Here is a 15,785-nt window from a genome sequence, read left to right on the forward strand (position 1 = left end):
GTTAACCCAAGTGCAGAAATGGGTACAGGAAATTTTGCCGTTGCACCTGGCGAGGTGTGACATGGCTTCAAAAGTCATCTTTAAAATATGAAACGAGTCAACAGTCAGTCACCGAGTTGTGTACTGGGGCCACTGCGTAGTTGTGCCCACTGAGGCAAGAACGGCGAAGCTACACCTTTTGCATGATACGCATCAAGGACTCTGGTCGATGAAGGCACTACTCTGTTCACTGTTTTGGTACCTGCGGACTGATGCACGCATTGAGCAGTTTGTCAAAAGTTGCGATGTTTTTGTGCAAGCTGCTCCTATGCCACCTGGACAAAAGGCAGTCCCCTGGCCAGAAATGAGTCAGCGTTGGTCAAGGATCCACACAGATTGCGAAGGGTCTGTTGCGAGGTGCTTGCTGCTAATAGTGGATGCCTACCCTAAGTGGACTGCCCATGAAAAGTGCCAATGCGTGCTCAACCATTGAGGCCTTGAACACCATTCAGCACAATTTCTGAAACCACTGTATCAGATAACGGTCCTCAGTTGATGGGTAAAGAGTATGTGTACTTCACATGGCTGAGTACTTCCGATGGCTTGCACAAAGCACCATATCATCCGTAATCTGGCAGAACTATAAAGCAGGGACTGAAGAACCTGCAAGTTTAGCAAGGATTCTGCACGGTTAACTGCCTGTTGAGATTCCAGCCACATTCTAGATTAAACAACACTGGTGTACCTCCTGCCCCGGCCATACTCATATACCCAGCTTCTTTTGCAGATAACACCGCTTTGAACAAGGGGGGCCCTGGACACCGGCCACGATCACAGAAACACAAGATGCCCGGATGGTAATTGCAGATGGCGCTACAGGGGAAACCGTGCACCAAATAAAGCTGTGGTTTCTGGACAGTTCACTGGCCAACTCACAAGTCCATAGCATCCCACCAACATTCCGTTAGGAGTCATCGCAGGCCATGAAGAGCCAGAGGACCCACCTACAGCAGGTCCACCTACGTCTACCCACCTACAACCCCTGGATACAACACCGCTACTGACGAGATCAATGCAACCCTGAAGGCCTCCGCAACGGTACCCTCCCTAGGAGAAAGAAGAATGTTCAGGCTCATGCACGCAAGCTGCACATCGTCGACAATCCCTTTTCCCTCCCCAGGTTCTTTCCCTCACCCAGTCATCTGGGGACACGAAAACAATAAACCCGTCCTTTTCCGTGTTGGCATCTTTGAGCACAGACATCTGGTTACTTCTAAAGTGGTTTGATTTATCCTCAACTTGCACCTGGTCCATTATTCTAAAACACTAGGATCACCAAGAGTAAATTTCCTTTTCAAGGCTCACAGAGATTGCAAGGTTTCTGAAATTTGTCCCTATTACAGCTACTACCACATAGATGAAGCAGCTAGGCATCAAGACGACATTACCATCAGTGTGCTGGGCCCAGCTCCTCCAAGTACCAGCAGCAGTGCTAGAGCCTGGCATGCCCAGGTGTAGTCTTTTCCAAATGTTCCCCATAGCTGTTCCAGCTGCTTCGTTAATGAACCCTGAGCCAGGGGAAAAAAAAAGCAGCATGACCAGCCAAAAAACAATTACTGTATTTTGTGTGTCAAAGCACTAGCAAGGCCAGTCTTTCGCAAGCACTGTTGCTAAATTTACCTGCCACCAAGTCGTTATCAAGCAGAGTGATTCAATGACAAATTTCTACAGACACAAGCACGGGGACAATGGACAGAAAGATGGCATGGCAGAGCATTTAGTACAACCTCCTCATCCTGTTTATTATCTGCATCTGCAACAATATATATGCTACCACAACACTGAAGCTTGAACAACAGGTTTATGTAAACGTGAAACGTGAGGTTAGTGCAAAGGTAAAGATCTGTAGTTTGTGGTCTGTGGGGGTTTAACACCCCAAAGCGACTCAGGCTATGAGAGACGCCGGAGTGAAGGGCTCCGGAAATTTCGACAACCTGGGGTTCTTTAACATGCACTGACATCACACAGTACACGGGCCTCTGGAATTTCACCTCCATCGAAATTCAACTGCCGGGGCTGGAATCAAACCCGCGTCTTTCGGGTCATTACCCGAGCGCCACAACCACTGAGCCACCACGGTGGCAAAGGTTAAGATCTGAAAATAGGACATGCAAGACATTGCCAATTAATTCTTTGTAAAATAGCATGAAAACTGAGCCCATCATGTGCTTGTTTCACCAAGAACCGTCATTGCAGTTTATGTCATTTAAATTAAAAAGAGAACAAGCGTCCCGCTTAAAGCTGGGATCCCTAACTTGCGTGGCCATTGGCCATTCTTCATTCATTTTCCTTCATTTCCTTCCTTCATTCATTCCTTCCCTTTCATTTTCTAATATCCGAAGCTTGATGCCTAAACGTGATCATCTCTGCTCTTTTCTGCAAGACAGTGAATCTGATATAGTTGCTTTAACTGAAACTTGGTTGCACGCCGGTATCAAAGACAATGAAATCTTTCCAGACGCCCATGCTTACAATATCTACAGACATGACCGTGCAGATAAAAGAGGGGGTGGGGTAAAACGTTACCATCGACTGCTATCAATTCTAACTCAGACCTCGAAATAGTTTGGGCTGCCTGCAAAACTATATCTTCGAATTTACTTTTTGGAGTGTGTTACCGTCCGCCCGATTGTACGACTTCTTTCATTCATGATCTTCGGTCTAGCATTGCTGCCGCTGTCGAACACAGTTCACCTAGCAACATCTACTTGTTGGGTGATTTTAATTTTCCTGAAATAGATTGGCCTTCTTTGTCTTCAACTAGTCATGCTGCAACAGAATTCATCAACCTAACACTAGATTTCAATTTATTTCAAGTGATTAGCCAGAATACGCGTGGTTCTAACATTCTTGATTTAGCTCTATCCACTGCTCCCGATACCATAGGGCCGGTTATGTATCTTGACGGATTTAGCGATCATAAGATGTTGCAGTTTGATATTCTAGTTCCGAGCTTGTTTGCAGGTATTACAACTAAAAAAATTAGAGATTATAGTAAAGCACGATATGATGAAATTAACACGGAACTTGCCTCATTTTCCAATGAGGTGTTTTTCCCGCTAAGGAACGAACGATCTACCGAAGAAAACTGGTTGCTCTTCAAACACAAACTATCTGCACTGATAGAGAAACATGTTCCTCTGATTACAATAGCTAATGACATAAAAAATCCATGGTTCAACAAGACCCTCCGTCGATTACGGAATAAAAAGAAGCGCCTATACAGAAAAGCTAGATCTGCTCCTTCTTCAACCTCGTTGGAAAGATATAAACTGTGTTTGAAAGCGTACTGTTCTGCTGTTACCGCTGCCAAAAACAAATACTTCACTCATGATCTGCCGTCACTTTTGCAGACTAATCCTAAGAAGTTTTGGCAGACTATATCTCCCGAAAGTAAACATGACCTCATACAACTACACAATACTGATGACTTGCCGCTAGCTGACACTGAATGTCCAACCGCGTTCAACAGATTTTTTGCATCAGTGTTTACTAAGGAAGATTATTCCAGTATGCCAATTGTTCTCGAGTCTGACTACCCATTCATGGAGCCCATCACCATTAGTGCTGAGGGTATCGCATCACTAATTAAAAATCTAAAGTTATCATCATCTGCCGGAGTGGACAACATTAACTCGAAGATACTTAAAAACACCATTTCAATTTCCAGCCAGATTTTGTGTCATATATTTCAGCAATCATATCCTCCGGAGAACTGCCCACTGACTGGAAAAAAGCCAAAGTCATCCCTGTCTTCAAAACGGGTAACAAAAACTCTCCTGATAACTATCGGCCTATTTCGTTAACATGCATATGCTGTAAATTACTTGAGCATATTATCGCTTCTCACATTTACAACCATCTGGAACGAAATGACTTCTTCTTTTCAAATCAGCATGGTTTTAGGAAAGGCTACTCATGTGATACCCAGATATTTGAATTTACTACTGACCTGCATTTCAACATGGATGATAACCAGCAAACAGATTGCATTTTTTTAGATTTCTCAAAAGCATTTGACAGAGTTGCACATGGCCGGCTTTTTACAAAATTATCTACCCTTTCCCTTGATTCCCTCACATTATCTTGGCTTCGAAACTTTCTCTCATTACGTCAGCAATTCACAGTTGTCAACGGCTCTTCCTCATCCCTATGTGACGTAACCTCAGGCGTACCACAGGGAAGCGTACTTGGACCCTTACTTTTTCTAATCTACATTAACGACCTTCCCACTAACATTTCATCCCGTTTACGCCTTTTCGCAGACGACTGTGTTGTTTACCGTAAGATCGCTTCTGAGACTGACCACCTGACCCTTCAAAATGACCTTGACACTATTGTTGATTGGTGTCAAAACTGGCAAATGATTCTTAACCCTAATAAATGTAAATCAATGACTTTTAGCCGCAAGCATGTTGTTTCTAACTTCATATACTCTATAAATAATACCTCTCTATCAAGGGTTACGTCGTACAAATACCTTGGAATTCAGTTCACACCAAATCTTTCATGGTCTTCTCATATTTCTGCAGTCTGCAACAAAGCGTCGAGGACATTAGGTTTCATACGCCGGAACCTTCGAAACTCACCTAGCTCCGTTCGAAAACTTGCATATTTTACATTTGTTCGCCCACAGCTGGAATTTATCTCACCTATATGGTCTCCCCATCAAAAATATCTCATAGATATGCTCGAGTCCATTCAAAGCAGAGCTGCCCGGTACATTTTTAGCAATTATAGTCCCCTCGCAAGTGTATCCCAGCTTAAATACCTTAATGACATACAGATACTTGAAATTCGTCGCTCCATTTCACTTCTGTGTTTATTCCATAAATATGTTCACACCCGTCCTTCGTTGTTACCTCTGGCATCACCTTTCCGCTCTTCACAACGCTTACACAATCAACTCAGCTTCAACCGGATATATGGGAAGACCCTGTCGTTTAATTCCTCTGCATTACCTAGAGCAATAAAACTCTGGAATGATCTTCCTGACAACATAATCTCTTTCATTGATCCTGGTGAGTTTAAAAAACATCTATGTATACATTTATTGCCATAGTGATGTTCGAAATGTACAACAGTTTCATTTGTTCTTAACGTTGTTTCGTGTCTGATGTTATTTTAACTCGGTTTTGTATAAATTTCGTGTTCCTTTCTTGTATTTGACTTGTACCGCGTTCTTGCACCGATATTATGGTTTTTCTGTATGTACATCTGTATTTGCCCCCCTCACCCAATGCTCTTCGGGGCCTGTGAGGTACTAATAAATAAAATAAAATACAATGTTAGCGCAATTGCTATGGCCTTTCAGTTAATGACAGAAAAACAAGTTTTAGTGTATTAGAAAGATAGATGTATTAGCATGTCAACTGTATGCGTTGTTAGTAACTGTTGGGTACAAGTGGAGTGAGCAAAAAATGTAAAGCATAAAACAATACTTTCGTTCGACTTGGCAGCTTCCATGATGCATGTGGGAAAAAATACTGCACCATAAAGAGCACTGCTTTGGCAGCACTGAAAACAAATGTTAATCACGTATGTTCAGAGCGATTTTTGGCTCCTGCGGATGATTATTTAGAACCAGCACTCTCGAAGAGAACAAAAAAAAAACAAAATGCTGAATATTAAAGGCTCAATAGCTTCCCGCCTAATTGATAAGGCACATCTGTATTAGGCACTTTTGTGTTGGGTTTTATGGCACACAGGCAACTAAGGCCATCATGCACCAAATGCAAGGTTTAATGTGTTTGTTTTGCAGGTGGGAGTTTAAAAAGTTTTTAAAATACTACAACTGGTTTAGAAGCTTTGTTTCTTTTAAGTGATATAATGCAGAAAATTTCGACATTTGAATTTTTTTAACAATAATCTTGGATAAAATGGGATTTATTCATCGAAAAATTGCGGGAACTGTTTTTTCCGTAGTCTCTCGAACTGTGTACATGAACATAACATGTGGGTTATGGTGCTCTCTTCTCCGCATAGCTCACATATAGGTGTTTCTCGTCTTGCAAGAATGAAACTGTGTGCAAGGTGTATGTTTCCCATGCAGAAGCGACATAAAACGACTTCAATAAAACGTTCTTGGTGTAAGCATGACTTCCATTCTCCTATGAAGGGTTTTACTAGGTGTAGTTTATTATTTATTTCAATATTCCATTTAGGCTGCCATTTATCTTTCACCTTGCATCATACCAAATTCACTCCATCTCTGTAGGGAATGATTACACTCTTGATTTGTTTGTGCCGGCCTTGTGCAGCACATTCATCTGCTTTCTCATTTCCACCAATTCCGACGTGGCTCGGAACCCAGCAAAATGTTATGTTTTAATGCAACAGCGTTAAGGGCCCCGTGTCACAGAGAAGCTGGTGTCGTCGGCGTCGGCGGCGTTGGCCATGAGCGAAAAATCTCTCCTCTCTCTCCTCCTCCTCCTCGCAAAGTACGCCACAGCCCCAACAGATAGCGCGCGACGACAGCACCTCCCGCTCGTCTTGTTCGGGCGCAGTGGGGCCGTGCGGGCACACAGGAACCACGTGGTGAGCGGCGAACAATGCAGCGCACATCCAAAGCGCGCTCACCACGAAGCTTGCGGCTTGCTGCCCGTTCGTTCGGCACGGAAGCTATGCTGGCGTTCGTGGCATCGGGTTTGTCGAGAACGATGTGCCGACGAACTACGATTGCAACTTGAGTCCCACGCGTTTCGGCAAGGCGCCTGGCAGCGCTTCTACGTGGTTTGCCACTCCGCGCGTCCATTTCACCGCACATAGCAGGGCGATTTGTCTAATAGGCAAGGCGTTCTGTGGACTCCCTGGCAGTGCTGCAACACGCTGTCGCGTCCCCTCTTAAAGGCGAAGCTTAAGCGTACTCCAATTTTTGGCCCCATGTAGTGGCTCCTGTTATGTTGTGTGTGATATCGCCGACTATTGGCATAACTGCATTCCTAGGGTGAAGTGCACTGAGTATGCTTAAAGAAACGATATGAATTATGCTGTTCACAATGTCCACACTCATTATTTCTACAGCCACAGAGATTGCGTAACACTTGGCTGTGAAAATGGATGCACTGTGGCAGCCTTACAGTCCTCTCCCATTCCTTTGTATTCCTGCACTTCCAACGTGCCGGGCTGATTTCAAACCGTCTGTATAAAATGCAGTCTATTTCCTGTACTTCTCCTTCAGTGCTAAGTATTCTTGCATTATGTGTTCATGTGGTGTTCGTTTCTTGCCAAATTATGTTAATTTGAAGTCACATACAAAAGACGGGCTGTACTGGGGTGGCAGGGGATCATGTTTCCGGGCGATATTAGGCAGTGTGTCATTTATGCTTAATTCCTGTCATTTCTCTTCAAATCTGAGAAGGAGTGGTCTAATTGCTTGGGGTTGGTTGTTAAACAGTGTTCAAGATGGGCACTTTGTAATTATGAGGTAACACAGATGTTCCATGAGCAAACTGATTTTTAGAATGGTTCGTCTGTCTATAAGTAGTGGTCCGTTAGTTTCTACATAAAGACTGTTAATGGGCGAAGTCCTCTCTGCACCAGTTGAAAGACTCAAACCTAAATTGTGTACTGGGTCCAGTCGTTTCAAGTATGACAACCTTGCTGAATCATACACTGTGCAACCATATTCTATGCAGGATCGTACCACAGAGCGATAAACTTGTAGAAGGCTTGCCCTGTCAGAACCCCAGTGTTTGTGTTAAAATACTTTGAGTATGTTCAGTGATCGGGAAGCTTCCTTTTTCAACGCGTTTATGTGAGGCAGGAAAGTAAGTTTTTTCTCAAAAGTTATGCCAAGAAATTTGTGTTAATTTTTTATTGGTTCTTCAGTTTCGTTCAGCTGTAGTGCAAGACCTGTCTGAAAGCCTCGTTTGAGTGACAAAAGGATGGCCAATGTTTTCTGTGGAGAAAAACGAAAACCATCTCTGTCTGCCCATGTTGCCAGTTTGTCTATTGTTAATCGTATCCCACAATTCTACCTAATCAAATTTTCTGGAATGGGCCTACTTCCAAATGCTACTGCATTTTTTCTAAGAATGTGATTAAGAAGGCCCCAAATATTTTCTTAGGAAGCAGGCATGTCAAACAAAAGTATTCTTTTATCTGTACATTTTTTGCTCACTCCCCTCATGCCAACAATTATTGCTGTTAACGACGCATACTGTTGAAAAGCAAATACATTTATCTTTCTAATGAGCTAAAACTTTTTTCTATCATACGCGGGAGGGCTACGGCCACCTATTTCCCTACACAACCCCTTGTTTTTCTGAAGGCACCCCCGTCTCCTTCATTCGTAACAATTTTTTTGTTACACAGGAGAAGGAATTTTTGTCATCCTTGTCATGCCTTGTCAAGAGTGTTGGAGTCAAACAATGGTAGTCATATATGTGACACATGAACGACAGAAATAAAAATTAAAATGGCTATGCCTTCTCGTCTACCCTCCCTGCCGCCACCCCCAATCACCTAGGCTAGAAATTTTGACACCCCCCAATTTCAATTCCTGGGAAAACCTCCCCGACTGTAAACAATGCAAGAAATGTACAGTGGCTCCATAAGCTTGGGATCCCTGCCTTAAACTAAGCTTCAGCAGCACAAGACAATATGGAAATCATGACTATTTACCGGATAGAGAAGCTCAATTTCTCTCAGGCAGCTACAGCTGGCAGCTCGGACCAAAGGATGGTTGCGCTTCACTTGAACGACGTTTTCGACAAGAAGCTCAATGAGTTCATACAGTTGAGCACAATCCTAGAAAAGGGGTGAACTATGTACATGTCAATGCAATAGAAATTACTGACAAATAAACCAATGAAGAGTGGTGGGCTTACCGCAGATTCATGGCTGAGAATAATCGTCGTCATGGTCACTAAAGTCTGGCTTTGAGCATTGTACCTGTTTGCTCTTTTCAAGGCGCCAAATGCACTTTTCAGCGACTCCACAGCGTCGTACGCCCTGGAAGACAGCAAAGCACTCAGTGTATGAATTTGGCTTATGATGCTAAAACATATCCTCACTTACGTTTTTCCTGACCGATAGTAGCTTCCAGCCTCCTGAAGCATGACCAACATTACAAGCTGACTGGCTTCGTCTTGGCGATCGTCCATTAGAACCTGCATGTAGGTGTTTTCAGCCACGACACTCGAGGTTCAACTCGTACGAAACCACGCACGCTGCGCACAGCAGTTGTAGACAGCCTAGTAGTACATCGAGCGCATGTGTGCAACTACAATGCGCTTATTCTCGCTTGTTTCGCCGCTCCGCGCCGTGACTTCCTCGCGAGCGTAGCCTTTAGCAGCTGTGACAGCTTTGTTCGGAGGGCAGTGCGCTGCTCTACATCATGCAGACTACATGTTGTGTGGATATATCACTGGTCTGATCGAAACCTCAAGGGACAACCGAAGGTTGGTCCCAAATTTTATGGGGGATCCTGGTTGAGAAGAAACAACAGTGCCAGTAAATTCACCGTTTGGAAGGAACTCTATAGCAGTCACGTCGTTCCGATTTGGACGGAACTTTAAACAGTGCAACATCTATCACAGGTCTCTGGCAACACCCACCTTGACAACGTCCGAATAGTGGAGCCCAACTGTGTCCACCTCGTTGCCAGTAAAGGCATAGAGCGTTTGGCGGAGCTTTGCAAGATTTGACCATAATTCCAACTGGCCCATCACAACCACGAAAGCTGGTCGTAATCACGTCCCTGTAGAATCGGGTTCACAGCATTAGGCGTATTCGATTTGCCATTACCGGACCACTTGCCGACAGATCTCGACCATTCACGGTGAAGCTTTTGGACTTTCGGGCCTCTTCGATTATCCGCCTCTGGCAGCCCGCGGGCTGCCTGTAATAGCCCGCTGCGTGCGGGCTGCCAGAGCGCGCCGTCAGGCGCTAGATTTTAGGGGTTTTTTTTATGCTACACTGGCTACACTAGTGTAGGCGGTGTAGCAAAAGACCATTTTTTTTTTGCCAGTGTAGAAAAGGTGTAGCTCCGCCCACCTACACGAATGCATTTCTTTTTCGTTTAGTGTAGCATGAAAGCTACACTTTAGGTCCGTTCGATTCGCCTGCACTTCGTGAACTGGTTCTCGCGGTGCTGCACTTCGTCATTCGTTCCAGCGGTGCAAAATGGCGCCGTCTGCACGACGCCATTCGTTTCAAAAAAGTGCAGACGTTGTCAGGTCTCCTCGATTTGGCTGCACAGTTTTCTTGCACTTTCCTGAACTAGAGGTCTCCTCGATTTGGCTGCACTTTCTGCACCAGTTCAGGAAGTGCGGCACTCTCGCACTCGATTTGACAGTGCAGCTAGTGCCACCTGCACTTCGGCACTCGATTTGGCCTCGTGCTGCACGAGTTCTTCTGCACTGCTGCACTAGCCTCTCGTGCAAGTTGTGCAAAGTGCTTGGCGCGCTCCGTAGCAGACGGCTCCGCGGCCATGCTACGGTGGCTATGCTTGTTTTAGTGAGCGGCGTTGAGACCATGTTTGAGACGGCCGCGTACCCGTGAAAGACGCGGCATCTGCGCCGGGCCCTCACCAAACAGCTGAAATGACAGTGCGCGTATACGTGTGTGTGTGCGCGTGTCTGTGTACGCGCGTAAGCGACTGGCTGGCATGGCAGCACGTACGGAAGTACGTACTGCGTATGGGTTCGCATCTTTCTGTCCAGCCTCGCACGTTGCTTACACGTACCATTTCTCTTTTGTGTGCAGTTATTATTATAAACGCAGCACGATGGAGCGCTTCCATAAGAGGCAGATTGTGAGATGTTTTATAATACGTGGGCGATCGCAACGTTTGTGGCTCGCTGCGACATCAGTACCTCCGCTTACGACAGCGACTGGGCTTGAGGTCGCCGTCAGCCCACACCTTCGCCTGCCAGTTAGCCTCTGACAGTCACGTCGCCGTCACCGTCCGCCGAAAGTGAACGCGATTGAGTTCAAATATAGATCAGGCAACTCTTGGCGGACAACCGTAGTCACTTTTCGATAGGACGGAAGCAGCCTGAATCACGCGCATGGACTGTAAAAGATCGTCTCGAGCGGTAGTCTGAATAACCTGTCTAATTAATTGTTGCCTCTTCGAAGTACCCGTTGAATCAGTGACGGTCGACCGGCCTGCGCCCCTTTAAACAATGCAACGGAAAGAACGGTGTCAAATTCTTCACCACTTTTGGAATTAACAAAGTTCATAGACGCTCCACGAGATGTGCCACTTGGAGCAAATACACAGCGTGCAATGCACCTAGCACAATCTCGCGCATATGTGAAAACACGCGACAAACACCAACGCGTACATGGCCGCAGCAGACGAAAGTCTCTGCACTTTTGCACTCGATTTGGCCACTGCACCGACAGCACTGGTGTCGGGCTAGACTCGCGCCGCAAGAACTGGCACTACACTGACACGGCACTTTTGTGAACTAGTGCAGGAAGTGCAGCCAAATCGAGGAGACCTCTCAGGTCTCCTCGATTTGGCTGCACTTTCTGCACCAGTTCCGTTACTGCGGCACTCTTGCACTCGATTTGACAGTGCAGCTAGTGCCACCTGCACTTCGGCACTCAATTTGGCCTCGTGCTGCACGAGTTCTTCTGCACTCCTGCACTAACCTCCCGGCGAGTTCTCAGGTCCGTTCGATTCGCCTGCACTTCGTGAACTGGTTCTCACAGTGCTGCACTTCGCCATTCGTTCCAGCGGTGCAAGATGGCGCCGTCTGCACTATGCCATTCGTTTCAAAAAAGTGCAGATGTTGTGCACGTCTAGTTCAGGAAAGTGCAGAAAAACTGTGCACCTCAGGTCCGTTCGATTCGCCTGCACTCTCTGCACCAGTTCTGTAAAGTTCCGCAGCGGTGCCGCGAGCGTGCAGCGCCAGTTCCAGCAGTTCAAGTGCTGCTTACTTCCAAAACGAATGGTCGAGTGCAGGCCTGGTCGTCTGCTAGCCTTGGCGTCGCCACCAAATTGCAGCCAGCAGCGTGGCGCCCAAATCAACGGCCGCCAACATCCCGAACCGCGTGAAGAATTTTCAAACAGCACATCGCAGCGAAGTGTTGCCATGAATCAGTCTCGATGCAACCTTGCGGCAGCTAAGCGAAACGCACGTGTGTTCTTTTACTGAACACGACTGAGGTGCGAGCGCGCCGACTTGCATGCTAAGCGGTTGTTGCAACAACGTGCATCATGCGCTGCATGCACGTGTTTACTTTTTAGTTAACATAACCGGCTTCGAGTACTAATATAACTTTATTAGTAGAAAGGATCGATAGACGCCGGTTACGGGTCCGTCGAGAGCACGATGGTCGAGAGGTGCAAGGTGCCGGCGAGGGCCGCCGTCCCCACCTCTGTCGTCGCCTTCTCGGGTGGCCACTCACGTTCCATGAGAGTCGGCGGGCCCGTGTGAGGCACTGTTGTCATAATAATAATAATAATTGGTTTTGGGGGAAAGGAAATGGCACAGTATCTGTCTCATATATCGTTGGACACCTGAACCGCGCCGTATGGGAAGGGATAAGGGAGGGAGTGAAAGAAGAAAGGAAGAAAGAGGTGCCGTAGTGGAGGGCTCCGGAATAATTTCGACCACCTGGGGATCTTTAACGTGCACTTACATCGCACAGCACACAATGGTCGGTGCCGAAATGGTGCAGCTGTAGCCGCCATGGAAGCAGACGACGGCTTTCGCGACGATGGCTTGCGTTTTGCGATAAACGGCGGATATACTCAAATTATTCCACTCGTCGCGGTGGCTCAGTGGTTAGGGCACTCGACTACTGATCCGGAGTTCCCGGGTTCGAACCCGACCGCGGCGGCTGCGTTTTTATGGAGGAAAAACGCTAAGGCGCCCGTGTGCTGTGCGATGTAAGTGCACGTTAAAGATCCCCAGGTGGTCGAAATTATTCCGGAGCCCTCCACTACGGCACCTCTTTCTTCCTTTCTTCTTTCACTCCCTCCCTTATCCCTTCCCATACGGCGCGGTTCAGGTGTCCAACGATATATGAGACAGATACTGTGCCATTTCCTTTCCCCAAAAACCAATTATTATTATTATTATGACAACAGTGCCTCACACGGGCCCGCCGACTCTCATGGAACGTGAGTGGCCACCCGAGAAGGCGACGACAGAGGTGGGGACGGCGGCCCTCGCCGGCACCTTGCACCTCTCGACCATCGTGCTCTCGACGGACCCGTAACCGGCGTCTATCGATCCTTTCTACTAATAAAGTTATATTAGTACTCGAAGCCGGTTATGTTAACTAAAAAGTAAACACGTGCATGCAGCGCATGATGCACGTTGTTGCAACAACCGCTTAGCTGCAAGTCGGCGCGCTCGCACCTCAGTCGTGTTCAGTAAAAGAACACACGTGCGTTTCGCTTAGCTGCCGCAAGGTTGCATCGAGACTGATTCATGGCAACACTTCGCTGCGATGTGCTGTTTAAAAATTCTTCACGCGGTTCGGGATGTTGGCGGCCGTTGATTTGGGCGCCACGCTGCTGGCTGCAATTTGGTGGCGACGCCAAGGCTAGCAGACGACCAGGCCTGCACTCGACCATTCGTTTCGGGTAAGCAGCACTTGAACTGCAGGAACTGGCGCTGCACGCTCGCGGCACCGCTGCGGAACTTTACAGAACTGGTGCAGAGAGTGCAGGCGAATCGAACAGACCTTTTTTTACACCGAGTTGCTTGGAGGTGTAGGCTAGCAGACGACAGAAACCAGGCGGGAGTTTCGAAAGCCCGCGCATTCTGATAACCGTTTCCACACGCAGCAGACGTGCTTTTTCTCGCCATGGAGAAGCGCAGCCTTGCGAGCTTGCGAATTGTCGTCCGTCTCGAGGACGGCAGCGAAGTGGCGGCGCACCCGCGTGTCGGAGAGAGCGGCAACCTTATCTTTTTCGGAGATAAGATCGCCTACACCACTGAAAGTGCGTATTTCTGCCTGCCGAACGTGTTTTCGTTCGTTTGGCCGTTTGTTTCCTTGTGTGCTATAGTTCGCAACGTAGTTGTTTACTTTTAAAGAATGATGTGCGATTATTGTGCCGATCAGGAGTCTCGCGCGATATCACCGGGTTTAGGCGTGTAATAATTTACGCCAAGGTGTATGCGCAGATGGGGTGCCGATCCTCGTTTCTCCCGAGGACGCCGGCGTGCAGGTGGTGACAGCTCAGCCTGAGGCGCCGACTGGGCTGTTATCTGTGGCCTTCCATGCTCGCCTCTTGGATAATACGGCGACGCCTCGAAACGGTCGGTCAGGCTGCGGGCTGTCTCGCGGGTGAGCCGGAAGAGTCGTCGAAACTCGGTGGCCAAGTACCGCGGAACAACGCTCTCTACGTGAAGAGGGACGCGGTTCCTGTCCAATCTCAACAGAAGCAAGGATGCTTCATGCATCAGAATAACTGCTTCATCATCACTTTCGTCCTCTGACGAAGAAGACGAGTCGTAAAAAAACTCAGCAGATATCGCGTAGACGCGCTCCATATTCAGGTAATGCAGACGACACAAGCTGCGGTGAGCTTCGCGTTACAGAGAAATGACCTAGGTGGTTTTAGCACTTCTCTGCTATCGTAACCACGACAGAATATAATTTTTTTTACTAACGAACTGTTTATCCCTTTCAATAGTATCACATTACGATCAAAATTTGTGGTCGTTGTAGTCTGCTCGCGCAGACGACGCCGCTCAGTATCACGCTATTGGCTGGCGCTCGGACGGACGAGTGCAGCGCCCTTACGTCATAACTTTAGCCCCGCCCTCCACTCGCCTACACGAGCCTGCACGAAGTGTAGGTTAAAAAAATAACCCCTTTCTCGGGCTGCTTCGCGTACTTCCGGTGGCTGGCCAGAACGCGTTCGTTTTTCTCTGGCTGGGCGGTTTCGGGCAGCCAGCTAGCGGGCAGCGTCGTCTGCTAGCTCCACAGCTCTCCGCTGTGGCGGCTAGCAGACGACAAAATGGAGGGAGGCGCATTCGCGACAGCTGGGTGGTTAACAGCTAGCGTGCAGAAACGGCGTTCGCATCTCTGTGCTGTTTTCCTGACATAGTTATGCGTATCTTATTTCGAGTCGAATCTCCGAGCAGCATCTTGTTCACTCGTTTCAACTGACGCTTCTTATTTCGGCACCTCCGCGCGGCGTCTCGTGCGAAGCGTCGTTACCTCTCTTGATTACTTGATAAGATGGTCTGGTTTCCGGTCGTATTTTATTTTACTACGTGCACGTCGGCATATCTCTCTAACGTATACTGCATGCATGCATGAGAGCTCTATAGTTGTTCGTTGGCTTGCAGCTGGTATATATGCGTCTACGATCTCTATTCTTGTACATCAGCCGTATATTTACCTTTGTATCGTGTCTTGCAGGTTCAGCGGTCGCTCCCGATTCGTTTTTCGGACGACGATGGCTGCGCTTCGCGATTTCGGCAGTTCCTCGTGGCGTCTCAAACTGGCCCGCCGTTATCTCTCTCTCAAACTCGTTAGTGCGCTTATATCTTTTCGTTTGCGCGCGGCGCGTCTATCAGCGCCTCTGGTATCACCTAGAGTCACTAAATCACCTATAGCTGTACGTATTGTATATATTTGCTTTTTTCTCTTGCAGGCTCAGCGATCGCTAACGACGCCTGTTTCGTTCGCACCTCTGGGTTTCGGCTCGATCGTATCGGCATATGCGCGCGCGCTCCGAGCGTCGACGCCGGTTCACGGCACAACTGATGCATCGTATATGAGACACGATATATGCATCCGATATATCTCTCGTGAACTCCACG

At 47.4% G+C, this 15,785-nt stretch overlaps 1 protein-coding gene across 3 annotated transcripts in view; it reads right to left on the reverse strand.

The window, feature by feature from the left end:
• The window catches only part of LOC144110102 (AP-5 complex subunit beta-1-like), a 100,168-nt gene extending 84,606 nt beyond the window's left edge, over positions 1-15,562 (reverse strand). Inside the window, exons 1-5 of one of the 3 annotated variants that reach the window (XM_077642928.1) lie at positions 15,362-15,562; positions 9,061-9,152; positions 8,871-8,994; positions 8,665-8,790; positions 1,428-1,547 (exon numbers count right to left, since the gene is read on the reverse strand). In XM_077642928.1, coding sequence (XP_077499054.1) covers positions 1,428-1,547; positions 8,665-8,790; positions 8,871-8,994; positions 9,061-9,146 — 456 coding nt within the window. In that variant the 5' untranslated portion in view covers positions 9,147-9,152; positions 15,362-15,562. Of the gene's footprint in view, positions 1-1,427; positions 1,548-8,664; positions 8,791-8,870; positions 8,995-9,060; positions 9,153-9,599; positions 9,848-15,361 lie in introns of those variants that run through there. The other 2 variants (XM_077642920.1, XM_077642935.1) reach the window with 2 other exon arrangements.
• Positions 15,563-15,785: the final 223 nt, after the last annotated feature.

The sequence above is a fragment of the Amblyomma americanum genome, chromosome 1, assembly GCF_052857255.1.
Source record: "Amblyomma americanum isolate KBUSLIRL-KWMA chromosome 1, ASM5285725v1, whole genome shotgun sequence".
Taxonomy (NCBI): domain Eukaryota; kingdom Metazoa; phylum Arthropoda; class Arachnida; order Ixodida; family Ixodidae; genus Amblyomma; species Amblyomma americanum.